At 40.7% G+C, this 26,950-nt stretch overlaps 1 protein-coding gene across 2 annotated transcripts; it reads left to right on the top strand.

Moving 5' to 3' along the window:
* Window positions 1–2,031: 2,031 nt before the first annotated feature.
* Window positions 2,032–25,081, top strand: prkacba (protein kinase, cAMP-dependent, catalytic, beta a). Of its 2 annotated transcripts, none has more exons than XM_021599953.3 (10): window positions 2,032–2,471; window positions 11,243–11,304; window positions 15,923–16,051; window positions 17,462–17,560; window positions 19,419–19,501; window positions 19,680–19,806; window positions 20,013–20,108; window positions 20,250–20,372; window positions 20,686–20,850; window positions 21,166–25,081. In XM_021599953.3, the coding sequence occupies exons 1-10, from the start codon at window positions 2,426–2,428 to the stop codon at window positions 21,289–21,291; spliced, it is 1,056 nt and encodes a 351-aa protein (XP_021455628.1). In that variant the 5' UTR covers window positions 2,032–2,425; the 3' UTR covers window positions 21,292–25,081. The 2 variants fall into 2 exon arrangements, with proteins under 2 accessions (XP_021455628.1, XP_021455626.1); XM_021599951.3 differs by lacking the exon at window positions 2,032–2,471 and adding an exon at window positions 8,568–9,002.
* The last annotated feature ends 1,869 nt before the right edge of the window (window positions 25,082–26,950 follow it).

Raw genomic sequence — 26,950 nt, 5'->3', positions numbered from 1 at the left:
TTAACAGAGACACAGGAAGAATATTCCTTGTGTAAATAGCAACACCACCACCTTTGCCTTTCCTATTCGCCCTAAACACATTGTAACCATCCATAGAAATATCAGCGTCCAGGGTTTTATCATTTAAACATGTCTCAAAATCAATACAAATATCAGTGTCTGCCTGAGAGAACCAGATCTTGACATGATCTATTTTAGGTAATAAACTACAAATATTAAGATGTAAAAATATCAAACTATTTCTGCATTTAAAATCATACAGAGTTTCAATACAAGTCAGATTACTTTGAGATTTCAGCACAACATGAGACTCAAAGATTGGATTATACCTATTAGGAAAATAAAACAAAGTAGGAATAACAATTACATTTATCCAGTTAGCACCATTTGGCATGTCACCACTTTCAGATACAACATGTGGAACTCTCATAGAGACCAAAGAGGAGATGGTAAAAACTGACTTACATGTAATGCTAATGTTGTCATCGCATCAATTTAGTTGACCAACAACCTTTCCTATGTTTGATGACAACAGCAGGGAGCCATTTTCACCCAGGTGAATTCAGTCTTCCACAAAGTAGCCAGGCCTATTCCAGAAGGAGTCAAAATTGTCGACGTAGGACATGCCCAAGTCCTTGGTCAGACGCATTAACCACTGGTGAAGAGACCAAAGTGAGTGATATAGGGGAACCGGTTAATAATTACATTGGTAGAAGCTTTTATAGTTTACAGATTTTTACAGATGGCTCCAAGGACCGAGATAGTGGTCATACAGGAGCAGGCATTTACATTACGCAAGTTGATGTGGAGTTATGTTGAAGACTAACAGATGAACTGTCAGTTTACTCTGTTGAACTGTTGGCGATAGTAGTAGCTGCCCTCCAGGGCGTTTAACCTATCAGAATTGTAGTATGCTCAGATTCTGTATTGAATAGTTTGTCATCTGCTGCCTGTGACTGGAACGAATTGCAAAAATCGCTGAAGTTGGAGACTTTTATCTCCCTCACCAACTTTAAACATCTGCTATCTGAGCAGCTAACCAATCGCTGCAGCTGTACATAGTCCATCGGTAAATAGCCCAACCAATTGACCTACCTCATCCCCATACTGTATTTATTTACTTTTCTGCTCTTTTGCACACCAGTATCTCTACCTGCACATGACCATCTGATCATTTATCACTCCAGTGTTAATCTGCTAAATTGTAATTATTCGCCTACCTCCTCATGCCTTTTGCACACAATGTATATATACTCTTTTTTTCTTTTTTTCTACTGTGTTATTGACTTGTTTATTGTTTACTCCATGTGTAACTGTGTTGTTGTCTGTTCACACTGCTATGCTTTATCTTGGCCAGGTCACAATTGTAAATGAGAACTCGTTCTCAACTAGCCTACCTGGTTAAATAAATGTGAAATAAAAAATAAATAAATGTAATAGAAGTGACCTACTATTGGAGGCATTTTTGTTATTATGGAGAATTGAGAGACAAGGTGTAGTGCATTCGGGAGTGGGCCATATTACCTTTAAAAAGATATACAATTTATATTCGTGCTCCATTCGTGAAACCAAATATACGATTAGAGCCATTATGAAAGATGTATGGCAACAGAGGTAGGAATCAGAGCCCAAGGGCGGCATTTTTATGCCCTCCAAAGAAAGGTTGGTGGACTAAGATTCAAGGGTCAGATTAGGAAGGAAGAGGTAGTGTTTGCTCGGAAAATGTACATAGAATTTGTTATATCCTTATATCTGGTTGGCAAGCATGCAAATGGTTTGGGTATGGTTGATGAAACAATAAAGCATGTGTTGATGTATTGTTGTAAGTACCGGTATGAGGAAGAGAGGGAAAGATAGATGTGTAGGGATTTGGTGGATGAGGGAGGGTTTGAAGTTAGTAGGGCTCTTTTTTATTTTCTTTGTAGTACATGATTAGATAGTAGGTTTATCTTAATGTCTCTTTATTCATTTAGTCTAAACTGTGATTGACTACACACTCCAGTACAGTAGGTGGCGGAATTTATATCTAACGTTTGCGGACCGCCATAATATTATAGAAGAAGATTAAGTTTTCGTAATTTCCGGTGTTAGCAAAAATATTGTTGTTGTTTTTTTTGTTGTGCTGGTGGAACGACAGGCTGAGGTAAAAAGCCTGACTATGTCTTTATGTCAGTGACATAGAGGTGTTACATCAATAGGCATCTAACGATAAAGTAAACCGCAAGAAAGGTCAAAGGGGTCGGCAGAGTCCCATTCGGTGGTGCAACTAACGGAATAAATGTTAGTTAGCCACCCAGCTACAGTAACGTTGGCTAATAAGCAGAACATTAAGTATCTTTCAGAAGACTACTAATAGCTTGTTAGCTACGGACCCATCAACACCACCATCGTTTCAAATATATCGCCGTGTCTTCATTTTAGTACGATGGGAAACGCCGCTACAGCTAAGAAAGGCAACGAACAAGAGAGCGGTAAGTGATTATTGCTATCTTCCCAGAAAAGCTAGCTAACTAATGATGTTCGTTACTTCAAGAGCCAAGTTGATAAAGGATTGCAGGCTAACGTTAGGGGACGAACTGGCTTAGCTAACTAACGTAACAAACGTTAGTAACAGTGCGCTAACGTTAACGAGCTAACTAGCTAGCTACACTGACAGTTGGGTAGACGATGCGGCCGTCGTACTACCAGCGGTGCAACAGGGTGGGGGAGGGAGGGTATACTAATTCATTTGTGTTTGAGTAACGTTAGCTAGCTAAACATTTTGGAAAGTGTCAGACAGTAAATAACAATTTACATTTTTTATGTTGATATTCACATAGACACTGGCTGTCCAGTTACTGTAGTTAGCTAGCCAGCTACCTAATTTAGCAGCTACGTAAGTAAAGTAGTTAACGTTACTATAACGTGGTAACTTGAACCGTTGGCTAACGTTTCTCATTTCAGAAAACCGCTGACATTAAAGTGGAACTGGCAGCGTTTTAACTACTTTGCAGATATGAAACAGACAATCATCAGTTCATAATTTCAGTAAAAATATAACTTTCCCAGTTTATAATACAAAACCAACTTTGAAGTTTTAAAAATGTAAAACTCAACATTCATGATGTAAGTTACTGCTACACTAAGGCATGAGTCTAGTGGCAGAATAAATGGATGCAGTTCAATGCATGATAAATATTCACCTATACATTTTCAGGTTGTTAAAGTTTCAATGAGTCAATAGCATGGACAAAGGTAACTAAGGCAAGGAATGTCAATTAATCAAACTAGCAAGGGCAATGATCCCAAGTCAGTCATAACTAATATGCTAGTATGTATTTATGTAGCAAGCTAAAAACAGAGCCTAATGTTAGCTAGCTATCTAGCTGGCTGCTAGCGGGGCGTAATGTCATTGGAGGAGTGGATGACTGACTGACTTTTTCCCCCTTGTAGCGTTTTTCAGTAGCTACACAGCTAGAGATGCACGTGTCATTTTGTTAACTAGCAAGACATGTGAATAACTTTGCTCGCTAGCTATACTGGACGACTGTTGTCCAGTTAGCATATCGCTTGTGTTCGCAAAGTCACTCTGGCAAGCTATGTACTCCGATTTCAGAGCACTCTTGTCTGAAGGTGCCAGAGCGCAGAATAAGAGAACCTACCTTGCCATGGTTGTTTGATCTATAGGACTGTAAAGTTCCCAAATATAAGAGGACTCCCAGGGCGTTGACACATGTGACCGAATGCCTCGATTCGGTCTTATGTAGCAACACTAGAAATTGTTATAAAAGTAGAGACTCGGAGCTAGAAAATTGTTTATCATACATTGCATGCTTTGAAAGTTGATAAACTTGTAACCCCACTTTTGAGAAAATGGCCCTTCAATGTTTTGGTACACCAACTGGAGAGCTCTTCTTTGTCTACACTAGTGGTTCCCAAACTTGTTATAGTCCCGTGCTACTTCAAACATTCACCCTCCAGTTGCTTACCCCCTCTAGCACCAGGGTCAGCGCACTCTCAAATGTAGTTTTGTGCCGTCATTGTAAGCCTGCCACACACACACTATACAATATATTTATTTAACATAAGAATGAGTGAGTTTTTATCACAACCCGGCTCTTGGGAAGTGACAAAGAGCTCTTGTAGGACATGGGCACAAATAATAATAATAAATAATGTTGCTCTTTATTTAGCCATCTTACATATAAAACTTTATTTGTTCATAAAAAAAATTTGAATAACTCACCACAGGTTAATAAGAAGGGTATGATTGAAAGAATGCACATAACTCTGCTATGTTGTATTGGAGAGTCTCGGTCTTAATTAATTTTCCACACAGTCTGTGCCCGTATTTAGTTTTCATGCTAGTGAGGGCTGAGAATCCACTCTCCCATAGGTACGTGGTTGCAAAGGGCATCAGTGTCTTAATAGCGCGATTTGCCAAGGCAAGAAACTCTGAGCGCAGCCCTATTCTGATTAAATTCAATTTTCACAGAACCGCCTGTTGCAATTTCGATGAGGCTCCTTTGTTCAGAAATCGTTAAGTGGACTGAATCCAGTTGTTTGTGTCGTCCATTTCGGGAAATTACCTGCGTAATTGCGCACCCAGCTCACTCAGGTGCTTCGCTATATCACATTTGACATTGTCCATAAGCTTGAGTTCATTTGCACCAAGAAAATCATACAATGATGGAAAGACCTGTGTGTTGTCCTTGTTAATGCAGACAGAAAAGAGCTCCAACTTCTTAATCATAGCCTCAATTTTGTCCCGCACATTTAATATAGACGTGACGCGTCCCTGTAATCCTAGATTCAAATTATTCAGGCGAGAAAAAACATCACCCAGATAGGTCAGTCATGTGAGAAACTCGTAATGACGCAAGCGTTCAGACAAGTGATAATTATGGTCAGCAAAGAACTTTAAGCTTGTCTCTCAATTCAAAAAAACATGTCAATACTTTGCCCCTTGATAACCAGCGCACTTCTGTATGTTGTAAATACATTACATGGTCACTGCCCACACCATTGCATAGGCAGTAGGCAATTAAAGTCACAGTTATGAAAACTTAGGACATTAAAGAGGCCTTTCTACTGACTCTGAAAAGCACCAAAAGAAAGATGCCCAGGGTCCCTGCTCCTCTGCGTGAACGTGCCTTAGCCATGCTGCAAGGAGGCATGAGGACTGCAGATGTGGCCAGGGCAATAAATTGCAATGTCCGTACTGTGAGACGCCGAAGACAGCGCTACAGGGAGACAGGACGGACAGCTGATCGTCCTCACAGTGGCAGATCACGTGTAACAACACCTGCACAGGATCAGTACATCCGAACATCACACCTGCGGGACAGGTACAGGATAGCAACAACAACTGCCCGAGTTAAACCAGGAACTCACAATCTCTCCATCAGTACTCAGACTGTCTGCAATAGGCTGAGAGAGGCTGGACTGAGGGCTTGTAGGCCTGTTGTAAAGGCAGGTTCTCACCAGACATCACAGGCAACAACGTCGCCTATGGGCACAAACTAGAGGTCGACCGAATATGATTTTTTTAACGCCGATACCAATTATTAGAGGACCAGAGATGCTGATTATTCGGACGATTTAAAAAAAAATATTATTTGTAATAATGACAATTACAACAATGCTGAATGAACAATGAACACTTATTTTAACTTAATATAATATATCAATAAAATCTATTTAGTCTCAAATAAATAATGAAACATGTTCAATTTGGTTTACATAATGCAAAAACAAGTATAAGTGCAATATGTGCCATGTAAAAAAGCTAAGGTTTAAGTTCCTTGCTCAGAACGTGAGAAGATATGAAAGCTGGTGATTCCTTTTAACATGAGTCTTCAATATTCCCAGTTAAGAAGTTTTAGTTATTATAGGACTATTTCTCTCTTTACCATTTGTATTTCATATACCTTTGACTGTTGTATGTTCTAATAAGTACTTTAGTATTACCAGCCTAATCTCGGGAGTTGATAGGCTTGAAGTCATAAACAGCGCAATGCTTGAAGCATTGCGAAGAGCTGCTGGCAAATGCAGTAAAGTGCTGTTTGAATGAATGCTTACGAGCCCGCTGCTGCCTACCACTGCTCAGTCAGACTGCTCTATCAAATCATAGACTTAATTATAATATAATCTCACAGAAATACGAGCCTTAGGTCATTAATATGGTTAATTCCGGAATCTATCATTTCGAAAACAAAATGTTTATTCTTTCAGTGAAATACGGAACTGTTCCGTATTTTATCTAACGGGTGGCATCCATAAGTCTTATTATTGCTGTTAGATTGCACAACCTTCAATGTTATGTCATAATTACGTAAAATTCTGGCAAATTAGTTCGCAACGAGCCAGACGGCCCAAACTGCTGCATATACACTGACTCTGCGTGCAATGAACGCAAGAGAAGTGACACAATTTCCCTAGTTTAATATTGCCTGCTAACCTGAATTTCTTTTAACTAAATATGCAGGTTTAAAAAAATATATACTTCTGTGTATTGATTTTAAGAAAGGCATTGATGTTTATGGTTAGGTACATTTATGCAACGATTGTGGATTAGGAAGAAATAGTCTTCACACAGTTCGCAATGAGCCAGGCGGCCCAAACTGCTGCATATATCCTGACTCTGTTGCACAGAACTCAAGAGAAGTGACACAATTTCCCTAGTTAAAGAAATTCATGTTAGCAGGCAATATTAAGTAAATATGCAGGTTTAAAAATATATACTTGTGTATTTATTTTAAGAAAGGCATTGATGTTTATGGTTAGGTAATCATTGGTACAACGACAGTGCTTTTTTCGCTAATGCGCTTGTTAAATCACCCGTTTGGCGAAGTAGGCTATGATTCAATGATAAATTAACAGGCACCGCATCGATTATATGCAACGCAGGACTAGCTCGATAAACTAGTAATATCATCAACCATGTGTAGTTAACTAGTGATTATGTTAAGATTGTTTTTTTTATACGATATATTTAATGCTAGCCAGCACCTTACCGTGGCTCCTTGCTGACTCGCATAACAGGTTGTCAGCCTGCCACGCAGTCTCCTCGTGGAGTGCAATGTAATCGGCCTTGATCTGTGTCCAAAAATGCAGATTTACCGATTGTTATGAAATTTGAAATCGTCCCTAATTAATCGGTCGATCTTTGCACAAACCCGCACAAAATCTGTGGAATTTGTTCAGTTTATGTCTCATGTGTTGAATCTTATGTTCATACAAATATTTACACTTGTTAAGTTTGCTAAATATTAACGCAGTTGACAGTGAGCAGATATTTCTTTTTCTTTGCTGAGTTTATTTAGAAACCCATTTATCGCATTTTCAACTCTAGGCCTACTGGTGGTTTTGTCACTAAAAATGTTGAGTAGATATGTCAAATATTTCCACTCTGGCTCATGCATTCTAGCCAACAGCTCGCAGATACAGTGTGGGTATAGCCTCCTACATGAGATTTATTATGGACAAAAGAGCAAGATTATTTAGGTTTGTCAAACGGCAGCCAAGCACCAATCATGTCACCAGGGTAAGTTCATCCCCGGGCGCTTTCACCACCTTGTGAAGTTCATAATAATTTTTTTTTATCTGTAGCCTAATAAACGGCATGCTTTCCCATGATGTCGTGACTTTAAAAAAAATCCAGTATGTACGTTACTCTCATAAAAAGGTTAGATGGAAACCTGGTTAATGTCAATCCATTTTGGGGATGCTGGAATGTATTTTTTGGATTAATGTGCACATGCCTACAAGATACTTTTGAAGTAACCTAATCTGAGTAAAACATTGACTTGTGTTCATGCCACATATAACAGGTAATACATTTAAAAAGTTTAATTATACACATTTTGGCAATTTTGAAGCATTATGGTCTAGGTGCGCAAGGAAGAGCCACTGATTGGAGAGGAGGCAGAGCATGTGTTAAGCTTTCCTGAATAACTGGACCTGCCGGGAGCATATGTGGCCACATTCATTATAGGAGGACTTGTGAGAATGATGATCTGAAAGAGACGGCACATCTCAATATCAGAAGTAAAAATATAAAAAGTTACGAATTTGAAGTTAGTCTGAACATGAGAAAGTTGGTTTGGTCATCAAGGGAAAGGGTGGCTACTTCTGAAGAACCTCAAATATAAAATATATTTAGATTTTTAACACATTTGGTTACTACATGATTTCATGTGTTTTATTTCGTGGTTTTGATGTCTTCACTATTATTCCACAATGTACAAGATAGTAAAAATTAAGAAAAACCCTGGAAGGATTCGGTATGCCTAAACTTTTGACTGGTACTGTATATATATATTTTTTTTTTACAGGTACCAGATGTATTATTTGTCCATTCTACAATGTAATCTAATAAAAACAAGGTTATCAAGTTGTAGTGATGGGCCTGCAACAGACTATAAAACTCTGGAGAACCTTTATGCATTACCACTAGAGAGCAATATCACCTTTGTTAGAATAGCCTATATCATAGACCTAGATGTATTGTTTACAAAATATTAATCCTTCTTGAACACAGTGCATTGTTTTGCAATGCAATGTTTTTGTACGTTTTTTTTAAACTCACTTTTAAAAAGCATGAGTGCTGTTAATGTCTAGTATGAAAGTGAAAATAGTTTAGACAGTGGTCTAGAGTTCTGAAGTGGCTTTCTTTTACAAGAACTGAAGTACACTTGAACAGGAAGCCATGTTAGTGTGTGGTTAGTCAAGCATCGCAGTTTGCAATTCATCACAAACAGGAAGTGTATAATCACTCTGTATGGCCTCCAGTTGAAAAACGGTTTGGCTACCTTTTAGCTGTAAATTTGATCTAGTCGTTGGGAAGGGAAAAACGCCATTTCAATTCTAAATGGCCCAGGGAAAGGATCATTCCTTCCTAAAGCTGGACGACCTTGCCAGCCGATTCTTCAACAGGTATCGCAAAGGCAACCAAGAGCAAAAAGCCCTGGAGAGTGAGGGGCCTCATGTCTCAGAGTTCACCATCATTTGGGATAAGTTGAGTAAGTTACTGTGTGCTCTTCATGCTGTAGCTATCGAAATAGGCAGGTGTGACCAAGTGGGTCTAATTATTAGATGAGCTCAAACTTTTATTTGATAATTGCTGAAGTCAACGTTGGCAAAACCCTAACCAGTAAATATTACGTTTCTATTGAATACACCCCTGGTATCTTTATGGCTACATGGACACAGTAACACTTGACTTTTTGGTGCTTTTTCTAAATGAGTCTATACGCTTTAACTGAGCCTTGTGTTTCCTTCAAACTTGTCAGGGCTGATAATTAAACCAGAGCGAGACCAGACTGGTGCTTTAGGCTAAACTAAAAGGACACAGGGTCTGAAAAACCAAGAGATTCATCTTAAAACACACTAAAGTTTTAAGAGAAGCAAATGGTATGAAACCAGGAGTGACCTACTGAAACTTGTTTTCATAGGTTTTTTTTTCTTGTCATATGACAACCATGGAACTTGCTTGATTCCTCAATGTTACTAACTATAGAAGCGTTCGGTTGATCTTCACCATGGATCTAAAATTGCATGGAGAGTTAGGCTAGTTCTTACACAGAGTCAGTCCCATAAAACACTACCTAGTGCTACGTGCCCTGGAATCCAGTGCCCAAAGTCAGGAAGTTATTAGATAATGTATTGAATTCACCAGGAAGAAAACACACCAGTAACTAGGTCTATGCAGCTATTTGTTCTTCTTAAAACCTTATTTTTAACTTCGAAGATGCATCGTACACAAACTGCACTGTCATCAACAACGTGTAATGTATATTGTAAATGCGCAGCAACATTGTTGCAGTCAGTCTCTGTTGCCTCGTCTGAATGAGATCTCTCTGTCCTGTCATTTTCTTTGTGCCACTTCTTGGCCGGGGAGGGTGGATGGTTTGTATTCTATTCTGATTTTTATTTATTTTTTTATCACTTTTTTCTCCTTTTTCTAATGATCTGTCCTTAACAGTCCTATGTTACGTTCAATGTCAGTTAGAGGGGTCAGTGAGCTTTCGAACAGCTAGTGAGAGACGTAGTCTCCCTTACCAGTTAGGCCTACTATCATGTCAGATATGTGAGGCCCATGGAAATAGATGCCCCTATTATCGTGTAGTTACAGCAGTGAGCTACAACTCCTGCTACAGACAGACAGGAAGTTCTCCAGCAACCAACGACATGGCTTAGGCTGCATGCAGAAACCCTGTCAGCTCAACAGCTAGCTCAGTCTTAACGTTTTGCCTTTTAGAGACATAATTGAGATTTAGACATATCTGATATGTAGACATAGTTGGGCTCAAATCCAGTCAAGTTAGGGAATGAACTGAAGTTTCATTCATGTATTGAGAGTTGATTTTGTGAAGATTGTGGACTTTCAATTCATGAATTAAATCCATGTTTATTTATTAAACTGAGATTCCCCCCAACTCCAGTGGTTTCAGGCTAATCCATTTGAGTTAGGCTATTTGAAATTGCACAGTCTTATGTTGTCTTCTCCAATGTACTTTTGTTGTTACATCTAACCCACTTAAGTATCTAGCTAATGTTCTTGTTTTTACATAAACATTTCTTCCCTCTTTCTCCTCTTCATCATTTCCATCCATGTGGGTGAATGTTCCTGAAAAACCCTTGGTGAACTAGAGACTTTTGGTATGCGCATTCTCTTCCATAAGCTGTCCTAAGTCACAGAGAGAGCAGACAGCCAATAGCCTAGATATCATTCAACAAATAGGCTAGGACTACAACCTGGCTGCTGCTAAAACAGTAGAAATTGGGTGGCTTTTCTTCAATAGTAACATCATGACTAACTCATGGATTTAGCCAATTACTTTGTCATTCCTCGGTGACTATGGACTGCTCATGTCTGCTGTGGTTTCCGCAAAGCACTTTCTATGCCTGCACTGTAGTTAGTTTGCTGTGGCTTTTAAAACTTTTTCTGAATTTTAATTTAAAAAAAATCCCCCTTGAATAGTGTTAACCCTCTGAAAGGAATGCACTGTTGTTACTCTTTGAATTGGCTATCTGTAAAGCTAAATTGCTAGCTAATAAAGATGTTTTAAGTACAGTACCTCTACCTGGTACTTTACTTTGGCCTGACCTTACTAACGGTTTATGTAGTTAGTGTGATCCCCTGAACATGTTGACTGTTAGATACCCAGCAACTCTGATCTAAGTAGAAATGCAATAGGTCTATAGACCTGTCTAACCTGTGTTTATTCTGTGCTAATTGTCTTCTTTCTTCACCTTTCAGTGAAAGAGTTTTTAGCCAAAGCCAAAGAAGATTTTTTACGAAAATGGGAGTGCCCACCACAGGTAAGAGATCAATAACAAAATACTTATTTCCCATAGGTAACAAAATACTACACTGAACAAAAATATAAAACGCAATATGCAACTTCAAATATTTGATGGAGTTACAGTTCATATAAGGAAGTCAGTCAATTTAAATAAATAAATTAGGCCCTAATCTATGAATTTTTACACGACTGGGAATACAGATGTTTAGATGCCTTTAAAAAAAATATTTAAAAAATTAGGGGCGTTATCATAAAACCAGTCAGTATCAGGTGTGACCTCCATTTGCATCATGCAGCGCGACACATCTTCTTCACATAGAGTTGATATGGCTGTTGATTGTGGCCTGTGAAATGTTGTCCCACTCCGCTTCAATGGCTGTGTGAAGTTGCTGGATATTGGCAGGAACTGGAACACGTCGATCCAGAGCATCCCATAAGTTCTCAATGGGTAACATGTCTGGTGAGTATGCAGGCCATGGAAGAACTGGGACATTTTCAGCTTCCAGGAATTGTGTACAGATCCTTGCGACATGGAGTCGTGCATTATCATGCTGAAACATGAGGTGATGGCAGCGGATGAATGACACTACAATGGGTCTCAGGATCTCGTCACGGTATCTCTGTCATGGCAGCGGATGAATGACACTACAATGGGTCTCAGGATCTCGTCACGGTATCTCTGTCCATTCAAATTTACATCTATAAAATGCAATTGGGTTTGTTGTTGTATGCCCATACCATAACTTAACCGCCACCATGTGTCACTCTGTTCACAATGTTGACATCAGCAAACTGCTCTACCTCACAACGTCATACACACGATCTTCCATCTGCCCGGTACAGTTGAAACTGGGATTTAGCCGTAAAGGTACACTTCAAGCGTGCCAGTGGCTGTCTAAGGTGAGCTTTTGCCCACTGAAGTTGGTTGTGACGCCAAACTGCGGTCAGGTTAAGACCCTGGTAAGGACACAAAGGGCTTCCCTGAGAATGTTTCTAAATCAAAATAAGCCCGCCTCCCAGGATCCTCACAGCCTTCATTTTACCCAGCACTCTCTCCACCACTCCAATGGTTTCTTCATGATTGGGACTCTGCTCAGCTGCTCCTCATTAACAAACACTACTCCTACGAAATACAAAGGGTCATTCTCATCACTGTACACTACTTTGCTCTGTTTTCAATCAAAATCATCAAATGTATTTATATAGCTCATCAGCTGATATCTCAAAGTGCTGTACAGAAACCCAGTCTAAAACCCCAAACAGCAAGCAATGCAGGTGTAGAAGCACGGTGGCTAGGAAAAACTCAAAAGAAAGGCCAAAACCTAGGAAGAAACTTAGAGAAACCAGGCTATGAGTGGTGGCCAGTCCTCTTCTGGCTGTGCCGGGTGGCGATTATAACAGAACATGGCCAAGATGTTCAAATGTTCATAAATGACCAGCATGGTCAAATAATAATAATCACAGGCAGAACAGGCAGTTTTCCATTTTTTTGGACAATACTCCAATTCTGCTTGATTCTACCGCCATTGTATTCAGAATCCACTTCATCATCCGCTTCTGCCATCTTTCGTTCCCGGCCAGAGTAGAGTCTAAAATTCGCAAAGGCACATACTTTTGAGGAGATAGGGAAACGGTGCCCACGCCATGTCAATTTGCCATGCGGTGCATTCTGGGCGATTTTGCTACCAATGAGCGCACTCCATGGAGTGAAAAACATTAGCAAGAATCTCGTCAACAAGAAGTACAACATTACCAATATCTTCCGAAATGTGAGATAATCATCTTGCTATCTGTAGTATCGTATAGCTTTGGAATCGTGGCATTATTATCGTGGCTTTGGAATCGTCATTGAAAATAAGACTTTGGGCCTCCCGGGTGGCGCAGTGGTTAAAGGTGCTGTACTGCAGCGCCAGCTGTGCCATCAGTGACTCTGGGTTCGCGGCCAGGCTCTGTTGTAACCGGCCGGGACCGGGAGGTCCGTGGGGCGACGCACAATTGGCCTAGCGTCGCCCGGGTTAGGGAGGGGTTGGCCGGTACGGATGTCATCGCGCACCAGCTACTCCTGTGGCGGGCCGGGCGCTAACCAAGGTTGCCAGGTGCACGGTGTTTCCTCTGACACATTGGTGCGGCTGGCTTTCGGGTTGGATGCGCGCTGTGTTAAGAAGCAGTGCGGCTTGGTTGGGTTGTGTATCGGAGGACGCATGACTTTCAACCTTTGTCTCTCCCGAGCCATACGGGAGTTGTAGCGATGAGACAAGATAGTAGCTACTAAAAACAATTGGATACCACGAAATTGGGGAGAAAACGGGGTAAAAAATAAAATTTAAAAAATAAGACTTTGTTCTTAACTGACTTGCCTAGTTAAATAAAGGTAAAATAAAAAATAGGATCACCTCTTTTATTTTAAGATTTAATAATAAAAAAATAATAATACTAGTGATTTATTTCAGCTTCTATTTCTTTCATATCACATTGTGGTGGTTCAGAAGTTTACATACACTCAATTAGTATTTGGTAGCATTGTCTTTAAATTGTTTAAATTGGGTCAAATGTTTTTGGTAGCCTTCCACAAGCTTCCCACAATAAGTTGGGTGAATTTTGGCCCATTCCTCCTGACAGAGCTGGGTCAGGTTTGTAGGCCTCCTTGCTCGCTTATGCTTTTTGAGTTCTGCCCACAAATTTATTGTGGGATTGAGATCAGGGCTTTGTGATGGCCACTCCAATACCTTGGCTTTGTCCTTAAGCCATTTTGCCACAACTTTGGAAGTATGCTTGGGGTCATTGTCCATTTGGAAGACCAATTTGCGACCAAGTTGAGTTGTTGCTTCAATATATCCACATCCATTTTCCTCCCTCATGTTTCCATCTATTTTGTGAAGTGCATCAGTCCCTCCTGCAGCAAAGCACCCCCACAACATGATGCTGCAACGCCCGTGCTTCCCGGTTGGGGTGGTGTTCTTTGGCTTGCAAGCCTCTCCCTTTTTCCTCCAAACATAACGATGGTCATTATGGCCAAACAGTTCTATTTTTGTTTCATCAGAACAGAGGACATTTCTCCAAAAAGTATGATCTTTGTTCCCATGTGCAGTTGCAAACCGTAGTCTGGCTTTTCTATGGCGGTTTTGAGCAGTGGCTTCTTCCTTGCTGAGCTGCCTTTCATGTTATGTCGATATAGGACTCGTTTTACTGTGGATATAGATACTTTTGAACCTGTTTCCTCCAGCATTTTCACAAGGTCCTTTTGCTGCTGTTCTGGGATTGATTTGCGCTGTTCGCACCAAAGTACATTAATCTCTAGGAGACAGAACGCGTCTTCTTCCTGAGAGGTATGACGACTGTGTGGTCCCATGGTGTTTATACTTGCGTATTATTGTTTGTACAGATGAATGTGGTACCTTCAGGTGTTTGGAAATTGCTCCCAAGGATGAACCAGACTTGTGGAGGTCTACAATTATTTTTCGGAGGTCTTGGCTGATTTCTTTTGATTTTCCCATGATATCAAGCAAAGAGGCACTGAGTTTGAAGGTAGGCCTTGAAATACGTCCACAGCTACACCTCCAATTGACTCAAATTATGTCAATTAACCTATCAGAAGCTTCTAAAGCCATGACATAATTTTCTGGAATTTTCCAAGCTAAGACGCAGTCAACTTAGTGTATGTAAACTTCTGACCCACTGGATTTGTGGTACAGTGAATTATAAGTGAAATAATCTTGTCTGTTAACAATTGTTGGAAAAATTACTTGTCTTGCACAAAGTAGATGTCCTAACCGACTTGCCAAAACTATAGTTTGTTAACAAGAAATGTGTGGAGTGGTTGAAAAACAAATTTTAATGACTCCAACCTAAGTGTATATAAACTTCCGACTTCAACTGTATCTCTGGCAACTGTACCATGCAATGCACCCTGGACTAAAGAGGCAGACAAATAGGAAAAATGTGCTAGACCCCCCGTTAAATGACACATTTCTCAAGGTAGGAATATCGTAAAAATATGTTCAATGGCTCATTCGAGAGAAGAGATCCTCCAGAGTTATGACATCGGCCAGCATTCAAATCTGACATGTACGATAGACGTTTTCGCAATCTAAAAGTCGTATTCTTAACTTACAATGCTGTGAGAGCGACTTACTTACGGTGCTACGTAATACCGGCCGTATTTCTGCCTGCTCGAACACCAATAACTCACATAAACAGAAAATGACCCAGAGAATCGACATTCAAAATGGCTGAACCTTAACTTTACTGGTGTTTAAAAATTCAAAAATCTCTGGCCCTTGTACTCAGCTGTACCACCTAGTTAAAAAAATCCATGGAAGAACATCACTTCCTAGAGTAGCTCAAACTGCGCATGCAATGTTCCAAAAACTCTTTCATGAAACATGATGGCAACACGCTAAAAATACACTTCCTGATCTTCAAATGTGCCACTCTATTCTTTCTACAGTCTATGAGCAGCCTACAATGTGCCTTTTTAATTAAAGGCATATTACCCGTTCTTTGCGGAGATCGCATAGACAGTAAACGCTGCACAATTACCTTCATTAAAGTGTGCTGCCCTGTATTGAATTTCAACTTTAATGTCAGCTCACTGTTGTTTGCTGTCACATTTTAAGGATGTGTTTCCTCCTCAGAGCACAACTGGACTGGATGACTTTGACAGGCTGAAGACTCTGGGCACAGGCTCGTTCGGTAGAGTGATGTTGGTGAAACATAAAGGAACAGAACAGTTCTACGCCATGAAGATCCTGGACAAACAGAAAGTGGGTACCATGCATTAACATGCACTGGGTTGTGTTCATTAGGTTAGATAACGGAAAAAGAAAATGAGCGTTCCTTATTGGGTAAGTCCAGGTAGTCCTTCCCTGTTTGTTTGCTTTCTTCCGTTTAGTGCCTAATGAACATGACCCTGTTTTGTTTTGAATGAAGTTGAACAAAATCTAGGCCGGTTAAATCACCCAGCACAGTAAAGTTGGCTGGTGTCAGAGAAAGCCTGGCTTTATCTAGCATGGGTTTACACTAGTTCAAAAGGAAATGGAGATACATCTTCTCAGGTGCTGTGAGGCTTGGTTAACCACAAAATACATCTTGTATTTTTTTGCTTGACATTTTTAAAGTTAAACTTAATGAGACACAGTATGAGAGATCCTGTACCTTGTTATAGCACTGGTATATTTTTTTGGTTAACTTGATCTTACATCAAGGCACATGATGGTCAGAACTAAACGGTTTTCACTGTTTCAGTTAAAATTAATGTGTTTACCTTTTTAATGTGTTTGCTAGGCCCAGTGAGAGCAGGGGAAAAAAGTTGAACATCTGAATTAAAAATGTAAACCAGTCATTGAGGCAACAATATTTTGTTAGCTACAAAGTAAGCTCTCCCTTTTTTCAGCTGCCTGCTTTGGGTCTGTTAACTTGAAGGATATTTTATGAAATGTCAGTCCCATGCAGGTTTCAAACGGTGACTGACGTGCCTTTTGAACCTATGACCTCTTGACAGTTTGGCTTTAAACCTACACTGTGGTATTTTCCCCACATAATGCTGTATTCTAAAGCTGTTAAAGATTAGCAATTGGACTGTCCTATTGATATTTAATTGCCCTGATCATCGTAAATGGTGCTGCCTTGTGGTGACTAGATCGCATTGGCTGCCACCAAATGTAGTAGGGATGTTCCCTTGATATTGTCTCTTACATTATTATTTTGCTGTGTATCAAATGAATTTATGTGGAAAGGCAAACACTGTTCTCTTTATTCTCGTGTGTAGATTTGTAAGCATCACACGTTCCCACTACTAGCATTCTGATAACAAATATGCTACATAGGTCCAGTTTATTTATTTTATTTTACCAGGTAAGTTGACTGAGAACACATTCTCATTTACAGCAACGACCTGGGGAATAGTTACAGGGGAGAGGAGGTGGATGAATGAGCCAATTGTAAGTTGCATGTAAAAAAATAAATAAAAATAAAAAATAGACTAAAGTACTACAAATGTTGCCTATTGCCCAGGCACTCATTCCTTGATCTCCAAAGTTAGCCACCACCATAAATTCTTCTTTGGGATGTGGTACGCTCACATGCATTAGATTTATCAGATGACTGGTGACTTTTCTCTGTACTATTGTGCTCCTCTCCTCATCGTTATGCCTCCTCTCTCATTGTTCTCACAGGTGGTGAAGCTGAAGCAGATAGAACACACGCTAAACGAAAAGAGAATACTGCAGGCGGTGTCCTTCCCCTTTCTCGTGAGACTAGAGTATTCCTTCAAGGTATGTCAGCAGCAGTAGGATGTCCTAAAATGTGCACCATACAATTGGTGAAAAAGATGAGCAGTGTTATCCTGCTAATAGAGCTTGGATGATAAACCAAAAATGGCCTTCCTTGGTACCCCAGTCATTTTCTGTGATTTTGCTACACAATGTTACTGTAAATATGGGGTCTCAAAGAGAACCTGCAGATACCCGGCCCTCCGTGGAGTGATTTGGACACGTGCTGTAGATTGTTCTAAAACCGTTATTTGGTTGACAGTAATAGCCTATGCATTATGTTGGCTCCTGTATTTTTTGGGGGTACTTTTTACCCCTTTTTCTCCCAAATTTCATGACATCCAATTCGTAGTTAGTCTTGTCCCATCGCTGCAACTCCTGTACGGGGTAGGCGAAGGTCGAGAGCCATTCTTCCTCTGAAACATGACCCTGCCAAGCCGCACTGCTTCTTAACACACTGCTCACTTAACCCGGATGCCAGCCGCACCAATGTGTCGGAGGAAACGCTGTACAACTGGCGACCAAGACAGCTCGCAGGCGCCTGGCCTGCCACATGGAGTCGCTAGAGCACAATGTGACAAGGAAATCCTGGCCGGCCAAACCCTCTCCTAACCCGGACGATGCTGGACCAATTGTGCTCCGCCTCATGGGTCTCCCAGTCATGGCCAGCTGTGACACAGCTTGGGATCGAACCCGGGAGAGTATGTTGATTCCTGCTATAAAAGTATCTGCTTGTCCCTGTTTTCCTGTCGGCTGCTGTGTTAGCGAGCCTCTCTAACTCCCCACTGTGCGCCTGGAGGAGGGAGAGATGCATTCTGAGAAACACAAGCATATGACCGTTGTTCAAAATGCAATTGCGGGAAAATTACAGTTTTCAAAGCAACTGCTGTTACATTTAGAGAGGAGAGTCACAGCTTTCTGTGAGTATATTTTATTTCTCACCTCTTAATATTGAATTCATGGCACCACTTCACAACTGGAGTAAGTTGTAGAATGGTTTGGTTTTGATGTGGCTGCGGAGCGCACCATTTGCAGTGGATAGGCCTATATCAAGTAGCCTAAGCCTAGCGCTATAATTTTTTTGTACGATAGATGAATCAATTAGCCTACATGGCTATATAGCAACAATATCATGTTTAGAGTTAGCAGTCTAGCTAAGTGTTTTGAGTTCCCACTTCCTCAGATGGTGAATAATATAGCCTATAAGCCAATATTCACAAAGCGCCCAAATTAATCTGATAATAATGGATTCTATTTTAACTAGTTGCACAATCATGTTTTCCCTGGAAATGTTAGATGAAAGGGCTTACTTTTTAATCATAGGCTACCATCTCACCTGTCTTACTTGACACTGGAAAATTAAATTATAGCCCTGATGTGAATTTAAAATAACTGTCTATTGAAATCAATGCATATATTGTTGTATTTATTGTTATCCAGCAAAATAGTTACATTGATCATAATATTACTTTTTGTCCATAACGCAACTCCCCCCAAAATAATTTATCGTAAAAAAGTTGGTGACCAACTTTATTTTTTAATTTTTTTTTCAGAGTGGGGTTTACAGGTCAAAAAACAATCAAATAAATGCATACAAAGATAACCCTGACCCACCTCCCAAAAGAAAGCATTCCTCCCATCCCACCCAGCAACAGAGGTTGCTTATCTGCTGCAGTAACGTCTTTCCTTTGTGAACGGCTGTGTTAATTATTTATAGAAATATCTAATTCCAATATCTATTGTAATTTATCGTTCTACTTGCAAATATGTTGGAATAGTCCTTGTAGATTTTGACAAAAAAATATCGTATCAATTTCAACCCAAGGTAAGTGTGTGTGTTCTAACTTTGTTTGAACCATAGGATAACTCCAACCTCTACATGGTGATGGAGTACGTTCCAGGAGGTGAAATGTTCTCGCATCTGAGACGCATCGGGAGGTTCAGGTGAATTGAAAAAAGTTTTGACACCATGTTCATAGCCTGGTGTGTCTGTATACTTGAGATACAAAATAATGGGCACAATTTATGAATTATAAGGTATTGTGCTCTGTTGTCTTTGGTTTCATTTTTTTTCACCCATTTGACATCAGGTCAACTTACATTTTCCTTCTTCTGTCTTCAGTGAACATCACGCACGATTTTATGCAGCTCAGATAGTACTCACTTTTGAGTACCTCCACTCGCTAGACCTTATCTACAGAGACCTGAAGCCTGAAAACCTTCTCATTGATCACCAAGGGTACATCCAGGTACAGATGCAGCGATATCCAAACCAAAGCATATCCACATTTGTTGACTATGAACTCTCATCTAAGACTTCTGTCTTGAGATTGTGAGTAGCAAATAATGAGAGGTTAGACATCACATTACTGTTGATAGTCCATGCAAATTTGCCCTATGCAAATGTGGACTGCTATTATTACATGGTTCCAATGCCCTTGTTGGTCCGTTTCAGGTCACAGACTTTGGCTTTGCCAAAAGAGTAAAAGGCAGGACCTGGACATTGTGTGGAACTCCTGAGTACCTGGCTCCAGAGATCATCCTCAGCAAGGTGGGCCATCGTGTCCAATATAGCGTGCTGTACATAGTGTGTTTGACTGTTTGCAACCTACCTGTAGATATGAATTAGTTGTTTGCACAGTATGTGCAAAGAAAGTCGCTGAAGATTGTTTTCTCTGCTGTACTCTGCTAGGGCTACAACAAAGCTGTGGACTGGTGGGCACTGGGAGTCCTGATCTACGAGATGGCTGCCGGGTACCCTCCGTTCTTCGCTGATCAGCCAATCCAGATCTACGAGAAGATCGTGTCTGGCAAGGTATGCAGGAATTGATGTTATGTGTAGTCTGGACTGACATGTTATCGGACACCATGCGTTCTTGAATGTTATGCAAAACTATTGCATACGTATTAGTGTCCTATAAAACTTTCTTCACAGGGGTGATTTGCCTATATATTTTGCAGCGGCCCCTACTGTCAAAAATGACAGAGCTATTAGCCTATATGGTGTCCCTTGATGTTCTGGTTATTTGCCAACATTGCTGTGCGTGTTTCTATCGTCCCAGTTACTTTTATCCATATTTTAACAATGAGCTCCACAGTTAAAGCCCAACTCCTCTCCTGTGTTCCAGGTACGATTCCCCTCCCATTTCAGCTCAGACTTGAAAGACCTGCTGAGGAACCTGCTCCAGGTGGACCTGACGAAGCGCTACGGCAACCTGAAGAATGGGGTGAATGATATCAAGAACCACAAGTGGTTTGCCACAACGGACTGGATCGCAATCTACGAGAGGAAGGTATGTCCCGATTGTTAGTTTTAAGTGTGAAATAATCACGGTTAGTTTGGAACAGTAAAAACAACAGGTAACACATTATGTATCCCCAGAAAGATTGACATTCCAGGTGTAATTAAATATGAGCTTTACCGTCGTAAAAACACTGCCAGATATAACACATTTTCACTATAAAGGCCTTGCACGGCTTGTAGGCAAGGATGTTGGGAGTTCAGTGCTTTCCCCTCTAACCCTCATCGCCACATAAACAATGTGTAGCTGTTGTGATTGTATTGTGGTCTTTAGAGCCACTCACACACTTGTGCTGTTGCCTTTCAGGTGGAAGCTCCCTTCATACCAAAGTGCAGAGGACCAGGAGACACAAGCAACTTTGACGACTACGAAGAGGAGGATGTCCGTGTGTCCGACACAGAAAAGTGTGCAAAGGAGTTTTCCGAATTCTAGCAAGGGGAGGCAGGCGTTCCATAAGGTCTCACATGTATTGGGATTTTTGCAGTCTGTTGAGGGTGGAGCTGAGACATGACGCATTCAAAACAATTGCCTAGTTCCTTCATTCCACAAGGTTGAATGAGGTCCTTCTTGCCATGATCCTCCTCGCGTGCAGTTAGCACTAAACGTATACACAGGCACATTATGCAGACACCCCTCGTGCTGCGACACAAAAATACTAGGTAGACCACGTTTTTTGTCTTTTGTTTCCTGTTTTGTTTTTAAAACATTTGTTGCTTTATATAATCCTTCCCTCCATTTTAAACCAAGTGATTATTTGCAAAGAAAGACAAAAACCAATGAAATGCCCATTTTACAGTGGCACAAAGAGTTAAGTAGGTGGTATTACACATTTTAGGGATTTTTAAGTTGCTCCTAGTTCTAGTTCTTGCTAGTGACTCTTGCCAGTTCTTGTGTGTTAGGCCTACACGTCAGTGTTTGTTTTAGGTTTAATTCAACTTTCTTGGCCCAGTCTATAATCCTAAACATTTTGCTGTCCTTAAGAAGTAGACTGTGTCTTTCTGCATAATATAAAGATACAGTATCTTTTTACAAAGAAATGTCAGAAAAGGAAAATACTCAATACAATACTACAGTCACATGGACATGCAGTCCTTGATGAGGGGTACAGTAGTAGCAAAGCAAACCTAATTACAAAGCAAAAACCTGTGATATGTTTCATTTATCATTTGTAGCAATGTTTTACTTGTCAGGTCATGGGGCATTTTATTTAAAAAAAATTTAACCTCCGAGTAGGTATTGTATTCAAATTAAGATGAAGTGAGATGATATATTTTAAGGTACAACAACCCCAAGAGGGGTAGGAAACTTATGGGCTTTAACTACACTGAACAAAAATACAAACGAAACCATGCAACAATTTCAAAGATTTTACTAAATTACAGTTCATATAAGGAAATCTGTCAATTGAAATAAATTCATTAGGCTCTAATCTATTGATTGCACATGACTGGGAATACAGATATGCATCTGTTGGTCACAGATACCTTAAAAAAAAAATTGTGTGGATCCGAAAACCAGTCTGGTGTATCTGGTGTGACCACCATTTGCCTCATGCAGTGCAACGGACGCATCTCCTTTGCATAGAGTTGATCAGGCTGTTGGTTGTGGCCTGTGGAATTTGTCCCACTCCTCAATGGCTGTGCAAAGTTGATGGATATTGGCAGGAACTGGAACATGCTCTCCTACACATCGATCCAGTGCATCCCAAACATGCTCAATGAGTGACATGTCTGGTGAGTATGCAGGCCATGAAAGAACTGGGATATTTCAAGCTTCCAGGAATTGTGTACAGATCCTTGTGACATGGGGTCGTGCATTATCATGCGGAAACATGAGGTGATGGCGGCAGATGAATGGCACAATAATGGATCTTGTCATGATATCTCTGCATTCAAATTGCCATCGATAAATGTAATTGTGTTTGTTGTTCGTAGCTTATGCCTTCCCATACATAACCCCACCACCAGCAAACCACTCGCCCACACGACACCATACCTGGATTTAGCTGTGAAGGTCTCTGACGATCCCTCATGTGAAGAAGCCGGATGTGGAGGTCCTGGGCTGGTGTGGTCTGCGGGTGTGAGGCCGGTTGGACGCACTGCCAACTTCTATAAAACGACGTTGGAGGCAGCTTATGATAGGGAAATTATTATTAAATTCTCTAGCAACAACTGATGGACATTCCTGCAGTCAGTATGCTAATTGCACTCTCCCTCAACTTGAGACATCTGTGGCATTGTGTTGTGTGACACGAGTGGCCAATTATTGTCCCCTGCACAAGGTGCACCTTTGTAATGATCATGCTGTTTAATTGGTTTCTTGATATGCCACACCTGTCAGGTGGATGGATTATCTTGGCAAAGGAGAAATGCTCACTAAAAGGGATGTAAACAAATTTCTGCACAAAATTTGAAATACTTTTTGTGCGTATGGAAAACTTCTGGGAACTTTTATTTCAGCACATGAAACATGTGACAAACACTTTACATGTTGCGTTTATCTTTTTGTTCAGTATAGATTTACTGTATACCATGGGTTCTCAAAGTGGGGAACTGCAGGGGGCCCGTAACCAGATTTTATACACATATACAGTACCAGTCAAAAGTTTGTAGACACCTCATTCAAGGATTTTTCTTTATAATTACTATATTCTTCATCGTAGAATAACAGTGAAGACCTCAACTATGGAATCATGTACAGTAGTGTTAAACAAGTATATTTTATATTTGAGGTTCTTCAAAGTAGCCACCCTTTGCTTTGATGACAGCTTTGCACACTATTGGCATTCTCGCAACCAGCTTCATGAGGAATGTTTTTCCAACAGTCTTGAAGGAGTTCCCATATATGCTGGGCTGCTTTTCCTTCACTCTGCAGTCCAACTCATCCCAAACCATCTCAATTGTGTTGATGTCAGGTGATTGTGGAGGCGAGGTCATCTGATGCTGCACTCCATCACTCTCCTTCTTGGTCAAATAGCCCTTACACAGCCTGTAGGCATGTTGGGTGATTGTCCTGTTGAAAAACAAATGATAGTCCCACTAAGCGCAAATCAGATGGGATGGCTTATGGCAAAATGCTGTGGTAGCTATGCTGGTTAATTTTGCCTTGAATTATAAATAAAACCGAGTCGTCAGCAAAGCACCATCACACCACCTCCATGCTTCACGGAGGGAACCACACATGCGGAGATCATCCATTCAACATCTCTGTGTCTCACAAGAATTTTAACATTTGGACTCATCAGACCAAATGACAGATTTCCACCGGTCTAATGTTCATTGCTTGTGATTCTTGGCTCAAGCAAGTCTTTTCTTCCTATTGGTATCCTTTAGTAGTGGTTTCTTTGCAGCAATTTGACCATGAAGGCCTGATTTCATGCAGTCTCCTTTGAACAGTTGATGTTGTGTTTGCAGCCCAAATAAATGCTTCACAATTCAACAATCTGAGGTGCAGTTAACTCTAATGAACTTATCCTCTGCAGTCGAGTTAACTCTGGGTCTTCCTTTCCTGTGGCGGTCCTCATGAGCCAATTTAATCATAGCACTTGATAAAACTCAGTTTTTGAAAAGTTCTGCATTGACTTACTTTCATGTCTTACAGTAATGGACTGTTGTTTCTCTTTGCTTATTTGAGCTGTTCTTGTACTTGGTCTTTTACCAAATATGGCTATCTTCTGTATACCACCCCTACCTTATCACAACTGATAGGATCAAACACATTAATAACAAATTAACTTTTAACAAGGCACACCTGTTAATGGAAATCCATTCCAGCTGACGACCTCATGAAGCTGGTGGAGAAAATGGCTAGATTGTGCAAAGCTGTCAAGGCAAAGGGTGACTACTTTGAATCATCTCAAATATATTTTGATTGAACATTTCTTGGTTACATGATTCCATGTGTGTTATTTTATAGTTTGTGATGTCTTCACTTATTTTACAATGTAGAAAATAGCAAAAATAAGAGAAACCCTGGATGAGTAAGTGTCCAAACTTTTGACTGGTAGTGTGTGGATATATATATATATATATCCACACACAGTGCATTTGGAAAGTATTCAAATCCCATGACTTTTTCCACATTTTGTTACGTTACAGCCTTATTCTAAAATGTATTCAATTGTTTTTCCCTCATCAATCTACACACAATACCCCATAATGACAAAGCAAAAACAGGTTGACATTTGTGCAAATTTATTAAATTTAAAAAACTATCACATTTACAGAATTATTCCGACCCTTTACTTAGTACTTTGTTGAATCACCTTTGGCAGCAATTAAATCCTTGAGTCGTCTTGGGTGTGACGCCACAAGCTTGGGACACCTGTATTTGGGGAGGGGTAGTGTTGCTGCACAGCTACTTTCAAGTCTCTCCAGATAAGTTTGATCGGTTTCAAATCCAGGCTCAGCCTGGGCCACTCAAGGACATTCAGAAGCTTGTCCCAAAGCCACTCCTGTGTTGTCCTGGCTGTGTGCTTAGGGTCGTAGTCCTGTTGGAAGGTGAACCTTCGCCCCAGTCTGAGGTCCTGAGTGCTCCGGAGCTAGTTTTCATCAAGGATCAATGTACTTTGCTCCTTTCATCTTTCCCTCGATCCTGACTAGTCTCTTCAGTCCCTGCCGCTGAAAAACATCCCCACAGTATGATGCTGCCACCTCTGTGCTTCACCATAGGAATGGTGCCAGGCTTCCTCCAGACGTGATGCTTGGCATTCAGGCCAAGGAGTTCCATCTTGGTTTCATCAGACCAGAGAATCTTGTTTCTCATGGTCTGAATCCTGTAGGTGGGTTTTGGCAAACTCCAAGCTGGCTGTCGTGAGGAGTGGCTTCCGTCTGGCCACTCTAACATAAAAGCCAGATTGGTTTAGTGCTTCAGAAATGGTTGCCCTTCTGGAAGGTTCTCCCATCCCCACAGAGGATCTCTGGAGCTCAGAGTGACCTTCGGGATCTTGGTCACCTCCCTGACCAAGGCCCGTCTCCCCCGATTGCTCAGTTTGGCCTGGCTGCCAGCTCTAGGAAAATTCTTGGTGGTTCCAAACGTCCATTTAAGAATTATGGAGGCCACTGTGTTCATGGGGACCTTCAATTTTTTTGGTACCCTTCCCCAGATCTGCCTCGACACAATCCTGTCTCTGAGCTCTACAGACAATTCCTTCGACTTCATGGCTTGGTTTTTGCTCTAACATGCACTGTCAACTATGAGACCTTATATAAACAGGTGTGTGCCTTTCCAAATCATGTCCAATCAATTGAATTTACCTCAGGTGGACTCCAAGTTGTAGAAACATCTGAAGGATCATCAATGGAAACAGGATGCACCTGTGCTCAATTTCGTGTCTCATAGCAAAGGGTCTGAATACTTACTTATGTTAATACAGTTGCTAAAAATTCTTAACCTGTTTTTACTTTAATTATGGGGTATTGTGTGTAGATTTATAATTCAAATTTGTATTTAATACATTTTAGAATAAGGCTGTAACGTAACAAAATGTGGAAAAAGTAGTCTGAATACATTCCGAATGCACTGTACACACTTCATATCTGAAAGTATGTGGACACCCCAAATTAGAGCCACACAGTTGCTGACAGGTGTTTTAAAATCGAGCACACAGCCATACGATCTCCATAAACAAACATTGGCAGTCAAATTGCCCGTACTGAAGTGCTCAGTGACTTTTAATATGGCACTGTCGTAGGATGCCACCTTTCTAAAAAGTCTGTTTGTAAAATTTCTGCATTGCTGGAGCTGCCCCGGTCAACTGTAAGTGCTTTGAAGTGGAAACGTCTAGGAGCAACAACGGCTCATCCTCTGAAGTGGTAGGCCACACAAGCTCACAGAACGGGACCACAGAGTGCTGAAGCGTGTAAAAATGGTCTGTTCTCGGTTGCAACACTCACTACCTGGGTTTGGCAGATGCCAGGAGAACACTACCTGCCGACTGCATAGTGCTAACTGTAAAGTTTGGAAGAGCAATAATGGTCTGGGACTGTTTTTCATGGTTCTGGCTAGACCCCTTATTTCCAGTAGAGCGAAACGCTTAATGCTACAGCATCAATTACATTCTAGACGATACTGTTTGGGGAAGGCCCTTTCC

This window comes from Oncorhynchus mykiss, chromosome 4, assembly GCF_057628025.1.
Source record: "Oncorhynchus mykiss isolate SJ-2025 chromosome 4, ASM5762802v1, whole genome shotgun sequence".
NCBI classification, from domain to species: Eukaryota; Metazoa; Chordata; class Actinopteri; order Salmoniformes; family Salmonidae; genus Oncorhynchus; species Oncorhynchus mykiss.
The sequence above is the reverse complement of the archived record's forward strand: the minus strand, read 5'-3'. Positions and strand labels throughout refer to the sequence as shown.